At 65.5% G+C, this 20,168-nt stretch overlaps 1 protein-coding gene across 4 annotated transcripts in view; it reads left to right on the top strand.

Annotated features, from left to right (window-relative positions):
- FLNC (filamin C) overlaps positions 1-20,168 on the top strand; it is a 31,068-nt gene that overhangs the window by 3,020 nt on the left and 7,880 nt on the right. For 2 of the 4 annotated variants that reach the window (XM_059725634.1, XM_059725632.1), the window contains exons 2-34: positions 5,639-5,887; positions 6,675-6,772; positions 6,856-7,006; positions 7,171-7,289; positions 7,501-7,578; positions 8,065-8,227; positions 8,779-8,979; positions 9,225-9,362; positions 9,775-9,901; positions 10,032-10,168; positions 10,249-10,442; positions 10,621-10,734; positions 10,815-10,958; positions 11,362-11,485; positions 11,572-11,732; positions 11,922-12,012; positions 12,102-12,271; positions 12,610-12,727; positions 12,949-13,208; positions 13,761-14,358; positions 15,657-15,830; positions 16,344-16,506; positions 16,635-16,795; positions 16,905-17,072; positions 17,152-17,275; positions 17,372-17,528; positions 17,620-17,809; positions 18,038-18,061; positions 18,256-18,503; positions 18,880-18,951; positions 19,192-19,282; positions 19,370-19,510; positions 19,993-20,121. In XM_059725634.1, the coding sequence (XP_059581617.1) occupies positions 5,639-5,887; positions 6,675-6,772; positions 6,856-7,006; positions 7,171-7,289; positions 7,501-7,578; positions 8,065-8,227; positions 8,779-8,979; positions 9,225-9,362; positions 9,775-9,901; positions 10,032-10,168; positions 10,249-10,442; positions 10,621-10,734; positions 10,815-10,958; positions 11,362-11,485; positions 11,572-11,732; positions 11,922-12,012; positions 12,102-12,271; positions 12,610-12,727; positions 12,949-13,208; positions 13,761-14,358; positions 15,657-15,830; positions 16,344-16,506; positions 16,635-16,795; positions 16,905-17,072; positions 17,152-17,275; positions 17,372-17,528; positions 17,620-17,809; positions 18,038-18,061; positions 18,256-18,503; positions 18,880-18,951; positions 19,192-19,282; positions 19,370-19,510; positions 19,993-20,121 (5,277 nt within the window). The remainder of the gene's footprint in view (positions 1-5,638; positions 5,888-6,674; positions 6,773-6,855; positions 7,007-7,170; positions 7,290-7,500; positions 7,579-8,064; positions 8,228-8,778; positions 8,980-9,224; positions 9,363-9,774; positions 9,902-10,031; positions 10,169-10,248; positions 10,443-10,620; positions 10,735-10,814; positions 10,959-11,361; positions 11,486-11,571; positions 11,733-11,921; positions 12,013-12,101; positions 12,272-12,609; positions 12,728-12,948; positions 13,209-13,760; positions 14,359-15,656; positions 15,831-16,343; positions 16,507-16,634; positions 16,796-16,904; positions 17,073-17,151; positions 17,276-17,371; positions 17,529-17,619; positions 17,810-18,037; positions 18,062-18,255; positions 18,504-18,879; positions 18,952-19,191; positions 19,283-19,369; positions 19,511-19,992; positions 20,122-20,168) is intronic. The other 2 variants (XM_059725635.1, XM_059725633.1) reach the window with 1 other exon arrangement.

The raw sequence follows: 20,168 nt of genomic DNA, 5'->3' as shown, positions 1-20,168 counted from the left end.
CACTGCTCTGAGCCACATACACATGCCAATCAAACATACTCACTGAACTCTAAAAGTCTCTCTCTCTCTCTCTCTCACACACACACACACATGCACACGCACACCTCACACGCACTCACAAGCTGAGCTCACACACACTGGGCTCTGAAAGTCTCTCTCCTTCCCTCTCTGTCATGTACACACACTGATCTTACACCAGCCTTACACACACACTGCACTGAGAGGTGTTCCTACACACACACGCCAACTTTACACACACTGCTCTGAGAATCAGTCTCACACATACACCACAGCCACACTGTGCTGAGTTTTTCCTACATGCATACATACACACACACATCTTTACACATCCTAGGCACACCCCCCAGCTCCCCTCCCCCTCAGCTCCCCCCTCCCCCTGATCTCACGCTGACTTCATACACCCACACACGCATACTGATCTTCGCATGTCATTGACACACACACTGGCCTTGCACAGACCCCTATTGCAGGCACGGCGCTGCCTGCCAACCACACACTTGCACACAGGCACACACACACGCTGATTGGAACCACACGCTGATTCTCCTCTCACCCCCCTGCTCTGCACGCTGAGCCCCTTCTGGTCCAGGCTGCACCAACAGTCGTGTCCCTGCACAGACACACGCCCCCCTAGAGCTCACACACATGCACACACAGAGAACACACCAACACAGACCCCGCACCTGAGGCTCTCAGACATGCTGCCCACCCTGGAGTTGGCTCTTTATGTCTCTTAACCCCCCCCTCCCCCCCGATAACACACACACACATCTCTCTCTCTCTCTTTTACACATGCATGCACACACTCCTTCCTAAAGTTGTCCTTTGCTCTCACACAGAGGGCTCCCTTTCTCTCACAGATACCTGGGTCTCTCTCTCTCACACACACACACACACACACACACATACACACGCACACACACAGTCCTTCAACAATTGTCCCTCTCACACAGAGGATATGCTTACACAGCCCCTGGGCCTTATATACACATGCACACACACACTTACTCCTTCCTAGAGTTGTGCCCTCCTCTTGCACAGAGGGTACATTTCCACAGATACTTGGGTCTCACACACACACACATAAACACACGCGCAAACACATGCTCACATGTAAACACACACACACACAAACATACTCCCTTCACAGTTGTCTGTCTCTCACAGGATATGCTTACACAACCCTCTCTCTCTCTCTCTCTCTCTCTCACACACACACACACACTCCTTCCTAGAGTTGTCCCTCTCTCTTACACAGAGGGTACACTTACACAGACACCTGGGTCTCACACACACATACACAAATGCACACTTATACACACACAGTCCTTCCTAGAGCTGCCTCTTTCTCTCCCATGCATACTGACAAAGGATCAGTTTACACACACACAAAGGCACACACAGAGGCACAAAGACACAGACACACATAAAATATGTACAGACACACAAACATACACAGACACCTGCATGTGTGTGCACACACACAAAACATGCACACGCACACAGACACACATAAAATATGCACACACACCCTCACATGCACAGATACACATGCACACACATGCAGACACATGTAAAACACACATTCCCGTCACACAGACACACACAGATGCACATAAAACATGCACATCCCAACATACACACACACGCATGCACACATACACACATATAAAACATGCACACCCCCAACATGCACACACACGCATGCACACATACACACATATAAAACATGCACACCCCCAACATGCACACACACGCATGCACACCTACACATACATATAAAACATGCACACCCCCAACATGCACACACATGCATGCACACAGACACACACATATAAAACTTGCACCCCTGCACACACACACACACACACACACACTGCCCTCCCCACTCCCACCCCCACACAGACAGGCTCGCTCTGCCCAGCTCCCCCACGCTGTGCTGGGGCCGGGGGGTCCCATCCTGCTCGTGGCTGCCCTGGGATGGGGGCATTTCACCGCCTCCCCCCGTGCCAGGCTGCTCTGCGCCAGGGCTGGGGAGGGGAAGGAGGGGGCGCTGGGCTGGGGCCAGGGCCGTGCTGTGCGCTGTGTATGTGCGCTGGCCGGGGGCCAAGCCGATTAAGGTGGGGGGGGCAAGACAAAATGAAGCTCATCCCAGGCCTGGCTCCAGCTGCCCTGGCTTGTGGGGGGGGTGCCTGGGATCGGGGCCAGGATCCTGCCCCCCACCAGCAGGGCCATGGGCAGGGCGTGGGGCTTGGCAGGAGCCGGGGCATGGGACGCCCCCTCCCCCCCCACACGCCAGGGCCCCAGTGCCATGCTGCACTTGTGCCCTGAGCACCCGTGGCGCGGGGATGCAGACACACACACACGGACATGCACCTACATGCAAGCAGACACACATGCACACCCAGAGAGCCTCACATTTGCACAACCAAGCGTGTGCGCACGCAGATATGCACGCATGCGCATGCACACACAGCCGCGTGCATGCACGAAGACCCGTACCTGCACACACACGTGCCCACATACACACGCACACTCTGCCCTCCCACATCCCCTGACACACTCAGAGCACCTTAGTCCCCTTCCCAGACACACACAGAGGCCCACCCGTGTGCAGCCCCCAGACACCCATCCCCCCCGCTCACAGACCCCGGCTCCGGGAAGGGCCACGGGGCCCAGGACATGGGTCCATCCATCCATCCACCCCGTGGCCCTCCCCGCCCCTCCGGCCATTGTGAGCCGGTGCCTCCGCCTGTGCGGGCCCAGCTGTCCGGCACCTGTCACGTCCCCCCCATCCCGGCAGCTGCACGGGGCACCAGGGCCCTTCCCTCCCCCCCCCAGCCCCAGAGCTGCCAGGCCTGCCCCATACGGTCCCCTGGGCCCAATCCCGGGACAGCTGCCAGGGTGGGGGGGACTCTGACACGGGGAGACCCAGGGCCCAGCTTTTGGGGGGAGGCGGGGTGCTATGGCGTCCGAACCACCCCCCACCCCGAGGGGCATGAGCTCATGGGTTGAGCGGCCTGGGAGTGAGGGGCACCGGCAGAGATGGGGGGGAAGGGGGCTGCGGGTCAGGAGCGAGGGGCTTCTGGGAGTGCCAGGGGGCTGGGAGCCCTGGGTGGGGCTGGGGCAGCAGCTGGGCCTGGGGGCGTGTCCGGCGCTGGGGGGGCACATTCCTGGCTAATCTCTTTGCAGCTGAGGCCTGACCCCCCCTCAGCACAGCCCTGGAAATAGCTCCCAGCCCTGCTGGTGCCTCTCATTCCCGACCTGCAGCCCCTGCCCCCAGCCCTGCCGGTGCCCCTCACACCCACAGCATGTTCCCTGTACACACAAGTACATGGGCACACGCACGCCCGCACATGCACATACCGAGAATTGCACGCACACACATACATGCACATGCCTGTGCACATACTTGAACACAGAAGACTGCACACACAGAGTTGTGTCTGCACTGCCCACACACACATGCATACACACACACCTGTGGCTCCCGCGCACTGGCACATGTCTACTGTACATGGACATACGTGTGCACAGAAGATCACATGCACACACACAGGAATGCATGCATCCACTCACACGCATGCCTGCCTGCACTCACCCAAGGCCACGCTCATGTGTGCACATAGAGAGGATCACTTGCACACACATATGCACAGAGGCACGCACACAGGAGCCCCAAAGATCACATGCCCCTGCACCTGAGTATGCACACACACCCAGCACTGCGGGCACACTCACGCACATGCATGCACATGCGAAGCCTCGCCTGCCCCCCTAAGCACAGCCCCCCCGCTGGGCGCTGAGCTCATTCCCCTGGGGAGGCACTGGGCCGGAGCCGTGGCCCTGGCTCCCTCGCACACGCACACGGCTGCACACGGCTGCTCGCTGACCTCAGCCCTCAGCAATGAGCTGGGGGGGGCTGTGGGGGCTGCAAGGGAGGGAAGCAGGGCTTGGGGGGGGCAGCTCCCTCCATATCAGGCATGGATGAGCCCTGCAAACTCATGACATGACATGCATGGAGCTGGAGGGTGCAAGAGGGCTGTGGAAACCCAGCTGGGCTGGGGGAGGCACTGGGGGGGCGGGGTTCAAGCAACACCCCCTCCTCCCCCAGCCTTATCAGGGCCCCAGCAAAATGCAGCTGAGTCTGGGGGGGAACACGGCCACACTGCAGCCCCGGAGCCACATGCAACGCTGTGTGCCACTTGCACATGCGTGTGCAGGCATGGTGGGGAGGTCTCCAGGCCTGCTCGAACAAAGGGGCCCCTCCCCACCCCCTGCCAGCTGCTTCCCAGCCGACAGCTGGCAGCTCCCCTGGGGTGGGGGCAACAGCTGCACACCCCCCCCGCAAGGCTGAGTAGCTCTGGGGGCACCAGTCCCGTCCCCCCCCCCCGGCCCTTCCCCCACCCCAGGGGCTGCAGGGAACATCTGCAGCCGATTTCCTGCCTGGGCTGGGGCCAAGCTGCCGGCAGGGTCCAGCCCATGCCGTCCCCCAGCCCCGCCGGTCTGGGCCCCCCATGCCCCGAGAGGCCCTGGATATGGGGATGGGGCGGGCTGGATGCTTGGAGGAACGGGGGCCCGGACACCTGGGTTTTGGGAGGGGGTGTCCTAGGCCAGAGCAGCAGGGCTGGGGTCCCGCACGCCTGGGTGGCAACCGGGGACCCAGCGGCCCAGACTCCTTGGTTCTCTGGCGTCCGGCCCAGGACGCTCATAAGCCCGAGGGGCTTTGCTGGCAGGCGGCTCCAGCCCGCAGCCAAAGGAAGGAAGCGAAGGGGGTCCAGAGCCACAGAGCCGGGCTGGCCCAAGCTGAGGTGCAGCCGCCTCTGGGGTGGAGCCGGTTCAGTGTAACAGTGCTGGCGCACACCAGGCTCCCCCGCAGCAGGCAGCTGAGCTCTCCTCTCCAAGCCCTGACCCAGCAGCCCCCTGCTCATCTCGGGGGACTTGCTGTGGTGCACCAACCCGCCGGGGCTGCCGCCGATGGCAGCGGCTGGAGCTGCTCGGCCACGTGTCATGGGCCCTATAGCGCTGAGCAGCCAGGGATTCCCCGGGCCTGGCTCTGGGCCCCGGCCCTGCTGTTTTGCTGGGCCAGTGTTTATGGAAAGAAGGAGGAGGAGGACGAAGGTCGGGGCCCTTCATTGTTCCCTGGGCCGGGGTGGGGGGGGCAGGGGATGGGAAGTGGGGGGGTCCCTGCCCAGCCTGGCCTGGCCTTCCTGTTTCCCTAGCGACCAGCAAACACCAGGCTCTGGCTGCCAACTCCGCTGCATTCCCATCCCCAAGGCCCAGATGCAGCCAAATTGGGGGGGTGGGGGGTGGGGGAGGTTTGCAGTCAGGTGGGGGGGCAGCTGGAGCAGGAGATGGGGCTGCAGGGGGAGTCCCGGGGGGCAGGGAGCAGAAGGTGGGGGATGCTGCCCGGGTTGGGTGGGGATGCCTGGTCCATGCTGGGGCCACGGGGGTGCAGCCCTCCCAGGAAGAGATTGCAGGGGGCGGGGGTCCGGCCCAGTGTGTGCGGTTTCGTAGCACCCTGGGGTCCGGGCTTGCTCTGGGGGGCTGCGGGTCGGGAGTGAGGGGCACCGGCAGGCCTGGCACCCCCGCCCTGAGCCCCGCTGTGCCCCCGCAGACAGCAAGGCCATCGTGGATGGGAACCTGAAGCTGATCCTGGGGCTGGTGTGGACGCTGATCCTGCACTACTCCATCTCCATGCCCATGTGGGAGGACGAGGACGACGAGGACGCCAAGAAGCAGACCCCGAAGCAGCGGCTCCTGGGCTGGATCCAGAACAAGGTCCCGCAGCTGCCCATCACCAACTTCCACCGCGACTGGCAGGATGGCAAGGCCCTGGGCGCCCTGGTCGACAACTGCGCCCCCGGTGCGTGCGGGGCTGGGGAAACTGAGGCACGGGCGGAGGGGAGGATAGGCCCAGCTGGGGAAACTGAGGCACAGTTTGGATTAGTCATCTCAAGGAAACGGAGGCATGGGTTGGGGAGGGGAGGATGGGCCGTTCTGGGGAAACTGAGGCATGTGTGCGGGCGATGGGGGGAAGACCCCCCCCCAGCAACCTACAGTGGAAGAGCCTGGCCTGGAGCCCAGGATCCTACTCCCATCCACCCCCCACCCCGTGACCACTAGGCTCCTCTGTCCCTCCCCCAGGCTGCAGAAGGAACCCAGGAGTCCTGGCTCCCCCCCAGGCCCTTGGGCTTTGCCCAAATTAGGTTGCAGCCGCGCGGGCGCCATCCATCACCCCCGGGCGCTGAGACAGGGGCGCTGGGGGGCGGGGCCTGGCCCGGGCGCCTGGGCTCTCCGCTGGGGCCCGGCCAGGCGGGGCAGATCTGGGGGGGCAGGGGCGGGGGTGTATCAATGGCACCAGGCTGGGGAATCCCGCCCCCCCTGCATCAGGACCCCCCCAACCCCATGGCACCGTTATGTGCAGCCAAGGCCCAGCCCACCCCAGAGCAGGTCGCATTTCCCAGGGTCCAGGCAGGGGAAGGGGAGGTGGGTGGGCCATGGGGAAACTGAGACACGCAGGGGGCCTGTTTAACCCTTCCCCTGCCGCTTCCTGGAGGGGGATGTGGGCAGAGCCGGCTCCGGGCAGCGCCGGCGGCCAAGGCCGTGCCCGCCCCCGGCTGACGCGCTGCCCGCTCCTGCCCCCAACACAGGCCTGTGTCCGGACTGGGAGACATGGGACCCCAACCAGCCGGTGGAGAACGCGCGCGAGGCCATGCAGCAGGCTGACGACTGGCTCGGCGTGCCCCAGGTACCCCCCACCCGCCTGGGCAGGGATTTGGGGGGCGCAGCTGGGGCACCAGGACCCTGACCCCCTCCATTGTCCGCCCCCAGGTGATCGCCCCGGAGGAGATCGTGGACCCCAACGTGGACGAGCACTCGGTCATGACTTACCTCTCGCAGTTCCCCAAGGCCAAGCTCAAGCCCGGCGCCCCCCTGCGCTCCAAGCAGCTGAACCCCCGCAAGGCGCTCGCCTACGGGCCCGGTACACCTGGGGGGGTCTGGCATGGGGGTGGGGAGCCCGGGCACCTGGGCTCTCAGGGGAGGTTATGGGGTCTGCCAGGACCCAGGTCACAGGGCAGGGGACTGGGGGTCCAGGGTGGTCTGGTGCAGCGCAAGGCCCCCCTGACCCCATGGTTGTGGCCGCAGGCATCGAGCCGCAGGGCAACCGGGTGCTGCAGCCGGCGCACTTCACCGTGGAGACTCTGGAGGCCGGCATGGGCGAGGTGCTGGTCTACGTGGAGGACCCCGAGGGCCACACTGAAGAGGTCGGGACCCCAGGGCTGCTGGGGGGGGGCAGGGGACCAAACGCCTGGGCTCTCTAGGGTCTGGGGGGGTCTTGGGGTGCAATGATTAAGGGAGGGAGCCCGGATGCCTGGGCTCTCTCTTCTTGGGGGGCTGGGGAGGCCGGGGGTCTAATGGTTGAAGCCTGGGCGGGCAGTTCTCGGCGCCCTGTGACCCCCGTCCCTGCCCCCCCAGGCCAAGGTGGTGGCCAACAACGACAAGAAGCGGACGTACTCGGTGAGCTACGTGCCCAAGGTGGCCGGGCTGCACAAGGTGAGCCCCCGACCCCCCGCCGGGAGAGTCTCCAGCAGAGCGGAGTCTCTGACCCTTGGGAGGAGTTCCCAGCCTGCCAGGGCCAGGCCGTGACCCTGCTCGTGGGGGGCCTGCTGGGGGGTGGGGGTCAGGGTCAGGTCTCTCTGGTCCTGGTGGGGCTGTAGCGGTGATGTCATCAGTGTTTTGGCTCGGGTCACAGATGCTGATGGAGGGAGATAGGGGGTGGGGCAGGGGGTGTGGCCAGGCAGCGATGTCATCAGTTCCCAACTCAGGTCACAGCACTGATAGGGGGAGGGGTTGTGGGTGTGGCAGGGGGCGGGGCCGTGACAATGATGTCATTGGTCCCAGGGCTGATGGAGGGGTTGGAGGTGGGATGAGGGACGTGGCCCCGATGTCATTGGTCCCTGGCCCAGGTCAGGGTATGGATGGGGGCCTGCGGGCGGAGCAGGGGGCGTGGCCAGGCAGTGATGTCATCGCGTGGCGCAGGTCACGGTGCTGTTCGCGGGGCAGAACATCAACAAGAGCCCGTTCGGCGTGAACGTGGGCCTGGCGCTGGGCGACGCCAGCAAGGTCACGGCGCGCGGCCCCGGCCTGGAGCCCGTCGGCAACGTGGCGCACAAGCCCACCTACTTCGACATCTACACAGCCGGTGAGCGACGCCGGCCTCCCACGATGCACTGGGGCAGTCCCACAATGCACTGGGGCATTCCCACAATGCACTGGGGTGCTGCGAGACGGACCAATCCCAGAGTGCACTGAGCTGCTGGGATAGGGGCATGCCCACAGTGCACTGGGGCTACTGGGTTGGAGTGGTCCCACGATGTACCGGGTGCTGGGATGGGAGTAATCCCACAAGGCACCGGGGCACTGGCATAGGGGCCTTCCCACAATACATAGGGAACGGGTTGGGGCAGTCCCACAATGCACCACTAGGAGAGGGGCAATCCCACAATGCACTGGGGTACCAACCATGGGAATTCCTACCCTGCACTGGGGATGGGGGTTTCCCATAATACCCTGGGGGCGCGTGATGGGGATATTCCCACAATGCCCTGGGGCTCTGGTCTGGGTGATAGGGGGCAAGGCTCCCTGGGGAAGGTGGCCCCTGCAGCGTGGCATGGCGTGGCATGACACAATGTGGCGTGGCGTGGCGCGGCGTGGTATGCAACAGCGTGGCGTGATAAGCACGCTGTTCTGCAGGGGCGGGCGCAGGCGACGTGGCCGTGGCCATCGTGGACCCGCAGGGCCGGCGCGACACGGTGGAGGTGGTGCTGGAGGACAAGGGCGACAGCACCTTCCGCTGCACCTACCGCCCGGTGCTGGAGGGGCCCCACACCGTGCACGTCTCCTTCGCCGGCGCCCCCGTGCCCCGCAGCCCCTTCCCCGTCCACGTGGCTGAAGGTGAGGCACCCCCGAGTCCCATTGCGGGGGGCAGCCCCCCCTCAGCAAGCCTGGGGGCCAGCACCGCCCGACCCCGCATGCGGGATGTGGAGGGGCGGTGGGAAGGGGCAGGACCTGGGGGCCAGGACACCTGGGTCCTTTCCGAAGCTTTGGGAGGGGGCTGGGGGTATCGGGGGTTAGCACAGCAGGGCCGGGACCCCGGACCCCTGGATTTTCTCCTGCTGAGCTGTGTCTTCCCCCCCCAGCCTGCAACCCCAACGCCTGCCGGGCCACGGGCCGGGGGCTGCAGCCCAAGGGCGTGCGGGTCAAGGAGGTGGCCGACTTCAAGGTGTTCACCAAGGGCGCGGGCAGTGGGGAGCTGAAGGTCGTCGTCAAGGGGCCCAGTAAGTGTTGGGGGGCAGTGAGGGCGGAGGGGCCCTGTGGACCTGCCCTGGTCCCCCACAGCACTGGGGGAACTGGGGTTGGGGGTGGCGGGCACGGGGAGGGTGAGAGAGAGCAACCACTGCTCCCTGTTGCATGGAGCAGTGTGCGAGCCCGTGTGTACACACGTGCCAGCCCATGTGCACGTGTGCGAGTCCATTTGCCCATGTGTGTGCCTGTGTGCACACATGCACATGTAAGTGTGTGCAGATGTGTGGGTCTGTGTGCACATGTGAGTGCGTTTAGGTGTGTCAGTGCTCACACACACATGTGCAAGCGTGTCACAGCCATGCTGCACAGGGTCTGGGGGCGCCTGTGGTCTTGGGATGGGCAGCCCCCCCAGCATCCCCTGACTGAGGTTCTGCCCCCCCGCAGAGGGCATTGAGGAACCAGTGAAGGTGCGAGAGGTGGGCGAGGGTGTATACGAGTGTGAGTACTATCCCGTACTGTCCGGCAAGTACAGCGTCACCATCACCTGGGGCGGCTACGCCATCCCCCGCAGGTACGGGCGGGCATGAACTGGGGGAGTGGGTTTGGGCTGTCCTCATGCCCCAGGCCTCGCACGCCCACGTGCATCACAAGAGCTCCCCAACCCTTGCACCCTAACCCCGCCACCTTCCTTGACCCCGCAGCCCCTTCGAGGTGCAGGTGGCACCAGAGCCAGGGCTACAGAAAGTTCGTGCCTGGGGGCCTGGCCTGGAGACCGGCATGGTGGGCAAGTCGGCCGACTTTGTGGTGGAGGCGATCGGCACCGAAGTGGGCACACTGGGTGAGTGGTGCGGGGCCGGGGGTCTCGGGGGAGTCCCTTCCCAGGCTTAGCCACAGTTGCTGACCCCCCGGCCCCTGCAGGCTTCTCCATCGAGGGCCCGTCGCAGGCCAAGATCGAGTGCGACGACAAGGGGGACGGGTCGTGCGACGTGCGGTACTGGCCCACGGAGCCAGGCGAGTACGCCGTGCATGTCATCTGTGACGATGAGGACATCAAAGACAGCCCCTTCATTGCGCACATCCTTCCCGCCGCCCCCAATTGCTTCCCCGAAAAGGTACCATGGCCCCCAGGGGCCAGCTTTGCTCCCGTTCCCTGGCCCGGGGCATTGGGTGGAGCAAAGAGGGCTGAGACTGGCCAATTTGCAGCGTGTCAGGGGCTTGCAATGCAGCAAGGAGGGCACGTGGGGCACAGCTTGGCCTCAGTGACCATCCCACGTCTCACCCCACCTGCAGGTAAAGGCCTTCGGGCCCGGCCTGGAGCCAACCGGCTGCATCGTGGACCGGCCGGCCGAGTTCACCATTGACGCGCGAGGCGCTGGCAAGGCCGAGCTCAAGATCTACGCCCAGGTAGGGCCCGGGGCTGGTGTGGGGAGGGCACGTTGGGGGGTAGCATAGAGGAGCCAACTGAGACCCGGCTGTGCCCGCAGGATGCCGAGGGCTTCCCCATCGACATCAAGGTGAAGGACAACGGGGACGGGACGTACCGCTGCGTCTACGTGCCCACCAAGCCCATCAAGCACACGATCATCCTGGCCTGGGGCGGCGTCAACATACCCAAGAGCCCCTTCCGCGTAAGTGCCATGGACACCCCCCCCGGCACCATCGCCAGCCCCCCAGAAACCCCCCTGCACTGCCCTGGGGCTCCACAGACCTGCCTGTGCCCCTCCCTACAGCCACCATGCACCCCTGAACTGCACCCCCTCCAGGCTACCCCAGCCCTCTGGACCCCACCATGTATCCTCCTAGACCCCATAACCCCATGCCCTCTGCATACCCCATTGACCCCTGCACACACACCCCCACCCCCCAGGCTCCTCCAGCGGCCCCCACATTCCCCCAGGACCCGCTATGTGTTCCTGTGTCCCCCCTAGGCCTGCCCCACCCCACACGGAGCTGGGAAAGGAGGGGCAGAGGCCTCAGCAGGGCTGGGGTGTGCAGGGGGCCCCAGCCCCCATTGACTCCCCGGACCCGCAGGTGAGCGTGGGCGAAGGCAGCCACCCTGAGAAGGTGCGGGTGTACGGGCCAGGAGTGGAGAAGACAGGGCTGAAGGCGAGCGAGCCAACATACTTCACCGTGGACTGCAGCGAGGCTGGACAGGGTGAGGCCACGGGGTCTCCCGGGGGCAGGGCGTGGGGACCAGGGACCCCCATGCCCATGCATGACGCTGGTGCCACCTCCCCCCAGGGGATGTGAGCATCGGGATCAAGTGTGCGCCAGGTGTGGTGGGGCCGGCCGAGGCCGACATTGACTTTGACATCATCAAGAATGACAATGACACGTTCACAGTCAAGTACACACCGCCCGGCGCTGGGCTCTACACCATCATGGTGCTCTTTGCCAACCAGGTATGGGGACAGGGGGCTGCCCCGCTCCACCCCAGAGCTGGTCACATGCCCAGGCTGGCTCCAGGTGACTCCAGGCTCCATGGCTGTGGCTGTGCCAAGCTCAGTGGGCGTCCCTGGGTGGGCAGGCGCTGAGGTGGTTTCCCCTGGAGGGGTGGGCAGGGCCCGTCTCACCCTCTTTGTGCCCCCCAGGAGATTCCAAGCAGCCCCTTCCGCATCAAAGTGGACCCCTCCCACGATGCCAGCAAGGTTAAGGCTGAGGGGCCGGGGCTGAGCCGCACAGGTGAGGGGGGGGCTAGGCTTCATGTTGTGGGGGGGGATGGGAGGGTGGGAGATGGATGTTCTCTACCACTGACCCCCCCCTGCCCACAGGCGTGGAGGTGGGGCTGCCCACGCACTTCACCGTGCACACCAAGGGTGCCGGCAAGGCCAAGCTGGACGTGCAGTTCTCCGGCCCCACCAAGGGCCCAGCCACGCGGGATGTGGAGATCATCGACAACCACGACTACTCCTACACCGTCAAGTACACAGCACTGCAGCAGGTCGGAGCCCCTGCCCCCCGAGACCTCCTGGCGCCCCCCACTTCCCCGCAGGGGGAGGGAACCCAGGCGTCCGGGCTCTACACTATCATCCTAGAGCCCCCATGAGAGAGACCAGGCATCCAGGCTGCCCCCAGGAGCCCCACTAATGCCCTAGGGCCCCACCACCCCCTGCCCTGGGGCTCCACACAGCACCCTCCTGCCCAGCTACAGGATGTCCCCCAGCCCCCTTCTCACAGCCCCCCCCCCAGCCCTTTGCCCCACAAGGCACTGCCGCTGCCCCCAGCTCAGCCCCCTGCCCAGCTGGGCACCCCCTGACGTGGGCACCATCCCCCCTGCAGGGCAACCTGAGCGTGGTGGTGACGTATGGAGGGGACCCGGTGCCCAAGAGCCCCTTCACTGTGGGTGTGGCACCACCCCTTGACCTCAGCAAGGTCAAAGTGCAAGGACTCAACAGCAGTGAGTGCGGGTCGGGCATGGGGGGAGTTATGTACTGGGGGGTGGGCATGGGCTGCGGGGACCGGGCACTGGGGGTTGGGCTTGGGCTGGGTGCTGTGGGGGTGCAGGTGGTGGCGGGTAACACCCAGCTCTGTGGCCGTGGCTGTGGCCGTGGCCATGGCTATGGCAGGCTCAGCGGGCGTCCCCGGGTGGGCCAGTGCTGAGGCCATGTCTCTCTGCAGAGGTGGATGTGGGTCGGGACCAGGAGTTCACAGTGAACACGCGGGGTGCGGGCGGCCAGGGCCAGCTGGACGTGCGCATCACATCGCCCTCGCGCCGGCCCATCCCCTGCAAGGTGGAGACGGGCACTGGTGACGCGCGCCCGGTGCAGTACATGCCACCCGAGGAGGGGCCCTACAAGGTGGAGGTGGCCTACGATGGGCACCCTGTGCCCGGCAGCCCTTTCGCCGTTGAGGCTGTCATGCCCCCCGACCCCTCCAAGGTGAGCGTGGGCCCCGGGGGCGTGGGAGGCAGGGGGAGGCTGAGCTGGGGACCAGCATCATGCATGCACTTGTGCAACCACCTGTTATGCATGCACTTGTGCAACCACCCATGCACTTTTGCACAAGCCTAGATGAACAGATGCATGCACACGCGTGGGCTGGAAGCAGACATCCTGGGCCTCCATGTCCAGCTCCTCCCCATCACGACTGCCCGGTGCCCCCCCCCCCCCTCCGCCCCCGCCCCCAGCCCCAGGCACCTGCTCCCAGCCTATATTTACCATCCCTCCATTTAGCCCAGCATTGTCCCACGGCTGAAATAGCCCTGCGCCTTCCTGTTGGCGCCTGGAGCCCCGCTCAGCTGTCGTGGCCTCCATGCCCACCGCCCCCTGCCTGGTGCATGCCCAGCTTGTGCCCACTGCTACCGGGATGTGGTGTTAGGCTGGGGGGATGGGGTACTGGGGGCATGAAAATGGCTCAGACCTCACCCCCTGGGCAAGGCAGCACGACTCTCCCCATAACTCTTATGTCCCCCCCATAACTCTCCCCGGCAGGTGTGTGCCTACGGGCCGGGACTGAAAGGTGGGTTCGTGGGCAAGCCAGCGCCATTCACCATCGACACAAAGGGCGCGGGCACAGGTGGGCTGGGGCTGACGGTGGAGGGCCCGTGCGAGGCCAAGATCGAGTGCCAGGACAACGGGGATGGATCGTGCTCCGTGTCCTACCTGCCCACGGAGCCAGGCGAGTACGCCATCAACATCCTCTTCGCCGAGGCCCACATCCCTGGCTCGCCCTTCAAGGCCGACATCCAGCCCCTGTTCGACCCCAGCAAGGTGACGGCCAGCGGGCCAGGGCTGGAGCGCGGGCGGGCAGGTGAGACGGCCACCTTCCTGGTGGACTGCTCAAAGGCGGGCGAGGCCGAGCTGACCATCGAGATCATCTCGGACGCGGGCGTCAAGGCCGAGGTGCTGATCCAGAACAACCGGGACGGCACCTACACCATCACCTACACGCCCGCCTGCCCCGGCGCCTACACCATCACCATCAAGTACGGCGGGCTGCCCGTGCCCAAATTCCCCGCCCGCCTCACTGTCGACCCGGCTGTCGACACCAGCCCCATCAAGGTCTACGGTCCCGGCGTGGAGCCCCGAGGTGAGTGCAGAGCCCCGTGGGCTGCCCCACCGCCGCCGTCAGCCTCGTCTCCCTGCTCGCCCTAGCTGTCCACTTCACTGCCCCGCGCTGTCTACCCCAGCACCGCTCTGCCTAGCCGCACGGCCCTGCCTCTGGCCCGCTGCCTAGCGCTCCCTCCCCGTGCACCTCCATCCATCCGTCCGTCCATCTCTCTCTCTCTCTCTCTATCTACCTATCTCTGTTTGTCTATCCATCCATCCCTCATCACTCTGGGCGCTTGTACACATACACTGAGGCTGCTCCAACGTGCTGCAATTACATGTGTCAGCGTCCCCACGCCGAAAAATGGCAGCGGAGGTGCTTGAACTAAAGATAGTCGAATGAGCTTTAGTTAAAGCGCCACCGCCGTTTTTCAGTGCGGGGTTGCTCACGCATGGGGTGCTCCGGATGCTTTAATTAGAGTGGTACTTGAAGCCACTCTAATTAAAGCCCTTCTCCTACCCTCTCCCAACTCCCAGAGCATGTGTATCAATGCCCTCTGTGTCTATCTACCATCCGTCCATCCATCCATCCATCCATCCATCCATGTCTGTGTATCTGTCTAACTGTACATCAACACTCTATGTCTATCTCTCTATCCATCCATTAACAACATATGTCTGTCTGTCTGTCTTTCTGTCTATCTATCCATGCATTCATTATCTATCTATCTATCTATTGTATTTTCTTGCATACAGCACATGCCAGAATAACCGGACACCTTGTTTTAGGCAGGCTGAGTGAAGGAGGGGAGGTTGGTGGGGGGCTCTTTCCCTGTAGTACCTGGGGTAGCTGTTAGCGCTGCCCCCACCAGAAGCTGCTGGTCCCACATTGCCTCTCTTATCCTGTGCACCCAATGCCCAGCAGCTGGGTTGGGGAGAAAGAGGGGTGTGTTGTATGCAAGAAAATACGGTAATGTCTCCATCTCTCCATATGCTACCAGACCTTCCTCATCCTCCCCCCCCGCCCCTCCTCTGCCCTGTTCTCCTGCCCCACACCCACCCCGTCCCTCTCTGCCCATCCCACCCCACCCCCCCTTGAGCTCTGCCCCCACCCACCTCCCTGGCCCCCATCCCAACCCCCCTCAGGTGCTCACTCCCCGGCCGGCTCAGACAGCCTAGGGGCTCCGGGGGGTGGGCTCCCGGAGACCTTTGGCAGGGGAGGAGATGGTGGCGCCCCCGCCGGACCCCAATGCACCCCTCGCAGCACCCCTGCCCCCGCCGGCCGCGGCACCCCCTGCTGGCGGTGCCGATGCTCAGGCCGCTGTGCCGTCCCGCCAGGCGTGCTGCGCGAGGTGACCACGGAGTTCACGGTGGACGCCCGGGCGCTGACCAAGACCGGGGGCAGCCACATCAAGGCGCGCGTTGTTAACCCCTCGGGTGCCAAGACGGACACCTACATCACGGACAACGCGGACGGCACCTACCGCGTCCAGTACACAGCCTACGAGGACGGTGAGGAGCCCCGGACCTGCCCACAGTGGGCTGGACTGTCTCCCCTATTTGCCCCTGCAACTCCTGCAGTACCCCCCTGCTGGGGGAGCAGGAGCACGGCGCCTCCTGGGCACGGAGGGGAAACTGAGGCACAGCGGCGGGCTGAGGTTTCACAAGGGAAAGAACCCAGGTGTCCGGGCACCCAGCCTGTAACCACTAGCCCCCACTCCCCTCCATAGCTGGGGGGAAACCCAGCCCCTCTGCCCCCCCGGCGGGCCCTGCTGTGGGGGAGGGGTGATTTATCGCCCAGACATAATGAGCAGGTGGTGCTGGGTCCGGGAGGGGGCGGGGGGTCCGCTGCCCGGTCCCCGCCGGCTGCCGGCCGCGGGCTATTGTTAGGCCAAGCGGAGCCGCACCTGTCACCCGTCACGTGGACCGGCCTGCCCTTGACCGTGGCACGGCTCGGGCGGGGGGCTGGGTGCCGAGGGGCGGGGGGCTGGCAGCGCAGTGACCCTGCTCCCCCCCCACCGCCAGGCGTGCACCGCGTGGAGGTGACCTACGACGACGTGCCGGTGCCCAAGAGCCCGTTCCGCGTGGCCGTGGCCGAGGGCTGCGACCCCTCCCGCGTGCGTGCCTATGGCCCCGGCCTCGAGGGGGGGCTGGTCAACAAAGCCAACCGCTTCACCGTGGAGACCCGGTACGGCACACCCCCACCGCCACGCGGGGCAAGACCCCAGTCCCCGGGGCCGCGGTCCAGCGCGGGCAGCGCTCGGGGCCGGGGCAGACCGGCGCTGGACGCTGAGTGGGGGGGGTCTCTTGCTGCAGGGGTGCAGGCACCGGGGGGCTCGGGCTGGCCATCGAGGGGCCGTCGGAGGCCAAGATGTCGTGCAAGGACAACAAGGACGGGAGCTGCAGCGTGGAGTACATCCCCTTCACACCCGGCGACTACGACGTCAACATCACCTTTGGGGGACGCCCCATCCCAGGTGGGGACCCCCGCCTAGGGGCTTTGGGAGCCTGATCCAGGGTCTTCTGCCCCCTCCGTGTGTCCTCTGCCCATCCCAAGTGTATTTAACCACACTCTTCCCCCTGCAGGGAGCCCCTTTCAGGTGCCGGTGAAGGACGTGGTGGATCCCAGCAAGGTCAAGTGCACGGGGCCGGGGCTGGGGGCCGGCGTCCGGGCCCGGGTGCCGCAAACCTTCACGGTGGACTGCAGCAAGGCCGGGCGAGCCCCGCTCGAGGTCGTGGTGCTGGGACCCTCCGGTAGGTGCTGCCTCTGGCGGGTGGGGTTGGATTTGGGGGGGTCCCTGCTGCCCCCATTCTTACCCTGCCCCACCCCCAGGGCTGGCGGAGCCGGTGGAGGTGCGCGATAACGGCGACGGGACCCACAAGGTGAACTACACGCCGGCCACCGACGGGCCCTACACCGTGGCCGTCAAGTACGCGGGGCAGGAGGTGCCACGCAGGTGAGCCGGGGGGCGCGGAGCAGAATCGGGGCCCTGCTAGGCAGGGCAGGGGGAGACGGGGCCCGGCGCTGACCTCCCCGCCCCCCCTGCCCACAGCCCCTTCAAGATCAAGGCGCTGCCGGCGCACGATGCCAGCAAGGTGCGGGCCAGCGGCCCCGGGCTGAGCGCGGCCGGCGTGCCCGCCAGCCTGCCCGTGGAGTTCACCATCGACGCCCGCGACGCTGGGGAGGGGCTGCTCACCGTGCAAATCCTCGTGAGTGCTGGGCGTGGTGGGGGGTGCGGGCTGGCAGGGACCAGGGCCCGCGGTGGAGGGTGACGCGGTGGCGCTGTGCCCGTGCCCACAGGACCCCGAAGGCAAGCCCAAGAAGGCCAACATCCGGGACAACGGGGACGGCACCTACACAGTGTCCTACGTGCCCGATCTGACCGGGCGCTACACCATCACCATCAAGTATGGCGGCGACGAGATCCCCTTCTCGCCCTTCCGCACCCACGCGTTGCCCTCCGGCGATGCCAGCAAGTGCCTCGTCACAGGTGCGGCCCTGGTGCCCCTCACTCCTGACCCACAGCCCCTGCCCCCCTGACCCCACCACTGCCCCTCACTCCCAAACCACAGCCCCCACCTCTCCCAGCCCTGCCGGTGCCCCTCATTCCCAACCCGCAGCCCTTGCCACTCCAGTCGATGCCCCTCGCTCCCGACCTGCAGCCCCCCAGCCGAAGGCGGTCACATTCTCATTCACCTTCCTCTTCCTCTCTTTGCAGTGTCCATCGGGGGCCACGGACTGGGTAAGTCCTCTCGTCACCACCCAGCCTGGGGCAGGGGAAGGGGCAAAGCTGCAGGATGGCACGGCTGACGGAGGTGGGGGAGGCAACCACGATTCCCACTCGTGGCTCCTCGGGCGTTGTTCCTGCCACCGGAGCAGGGGGTCCCCAAGGGCGGCCCCGATCCCCATGGATGACCCCTTTCCCCTCCTCTGCAGGCGCCTGTCTGGGCCCTACCATCCAGATCGGGGAAGAGACGGTGATCACGGTGGACGCCAAGGCGGCCGGGAAGGGCAAGGTGACCTGCAAGGTGTCCACGCCCGACGGGGCCGAGCTGGACGTGGACGTGGTGGAGAACCACGACGGCACCTTCGACATCTACTACACGGCCCCCGAGCCCGGGAAATACGTCATCACCATCCGCTTCGGCGGCGAGCACATCCCCAACAGCCCCTTCCACGTCCTGGTAGGTGCCAAGTGGCCGGGGGCGTGGCTTGGCACAGGAGGTGTGGCCATAGGGTGGGGGCGAGACCAGGGATAGGGTGTGGGCAGTGGGCAGGGGACATGCCTAGTGGGGACAGGGGGTGTGGCTAGAGCACAGGGGCGGAGCTAGGAGGTGGGGCGTGGCTATAGGGCAGGGTGGGCTGTAGATGGGGGGGTGCAGTCAGTGCCAAAGCTAAGCAGCGACAGACAGGGTCAGCTGCTGGAAGGGAGACATTAGGTCCCAGGGGGCAGCTCCCCCCAAAAGCAGCTGCACGTTAGCTGTGCCCAGGTGCCCCGGAGGGCGAGAGTGCCACCCACACATGCCCCCGCTGGGCACTAACAGGCTCCCGCCTCCCCAGGCCTGCAAGACGCCACCCCCCGCCGAGGAACCCAGACAGATGCCGCCCACCGGCGCCTTCCCGCCCCGCTGGGTACCTGCCACCCATGCCCATCCCTGCCCCCAGCACCTGCTAGCCTGTCCATGCGCACCACATTGCCCTCCTCTCGCACGTGCAGCTCTGTGCACCGCACGCTGGGGGGGTGGCGGGCGCGGGCACCAGCTTGCTGCCCTGAGCACTCCCCGCTGGCCGCGCCGTCTCCTCACGGCTCCATCTCCGGGCAATGCTCCCCGCCACCATGCCCCTACTGACCCTCTCTCTGCTCCCCCCCAGGCCACGGATGAGCCGGTCGTGCCCGCTACCGAGAGCTTGCGCCCCTTCAACCTGGTCATCCCCTTCACTGTGCAGAAGGGGGAGATTACGGGTAAGGCAAAGGTGGGGTAGATGCACGGGGTGGGCACAGAGACAGGGGCTGGGAATCGGGGTGACCCCTGTGCCCCCGTGCCCACAGGCGAGGTGCGCATGCCTTCCGGGAAGAAGGGGCGGCCCCGCATCACGGACAACAAGGACGGCACCGTGACGGTGCAATACTCGCCCACCGAGAAGGGGCTGCACGAGATGGACATCAAGTACGACGGCAACCACATCCCAGGTGCGGCCTCTCCTTCGGGATGCGGGGCAGGCTTTGGTGGCCAAAGGGTTAACACTTCCCTTCCCCCCTCCAGTGCCCCCAGCCCCTGTCCGTGGGCGCTCAGGGAGGAGACGGGGGTGCTGGGGGCTGGGACACCTGGGTTCTCCCCCAGCTCGGGCAAGGGAGAGGGGATTTGGGGGCCCGGGCACCTGGGCTCCCCTCCAGCTCCGGGAGGGAAAAGGGATTTGGGAGCCAGGACACCTAGGTCCCCCCCCCCTCAAGGAGGGGAGATGGGATTTAGGACCCCAGACACCTGGGTTCTCCCCCAGGTCTGGGAGGGGATTTGGGGGCCCAGACACCTGGGTTCCCCCAGCTCTGGAAGGGGAGTGGGGCTGGTGGGGGGAGGATTATATCACAGGGGCCTGGGAGCCCCGACACCTGGGAGCAGGTATTTGGTGCGGGGGGCTCGTGGCCCCCGTGACCCCCCTTACCCTTGCTTCTAGGGAGCCCCCTGCAGTTCTACGTGGACGCCGTCAACGCCCGACACGTCAGCGCCTACGGGCCTGGCCTGAGCCACGGCGTGGTCAACAAGCCGGCCACCTTTACCATCATCACCAAGGATGCGGGCGAAGGTAGGTAGCACGGGGGGCTGGGAACGAGCCGAAGGCAGGCTGGGGGG

The sequence above is a fragment of the Alligator mississippiensis genome, chromosome 4 (genome assembly GCF_030867095.1).
Source record: "Alligator mississippiensis isolate rAllMis1 chromosome 4, rAllMis1, whole genome shotgun sequence".
NCBI classification, from domain to species: Eukaryota; Metazoa; Chordata; order Crocodylia; family Alligatoridae; genus Alligator; species Alligator mississippiensis.
The sequence above is the reverse complement of the archived record's forward strand: the minus strand, read 5'-3'. Positions and strand labels throughout refer to the sequence as shown.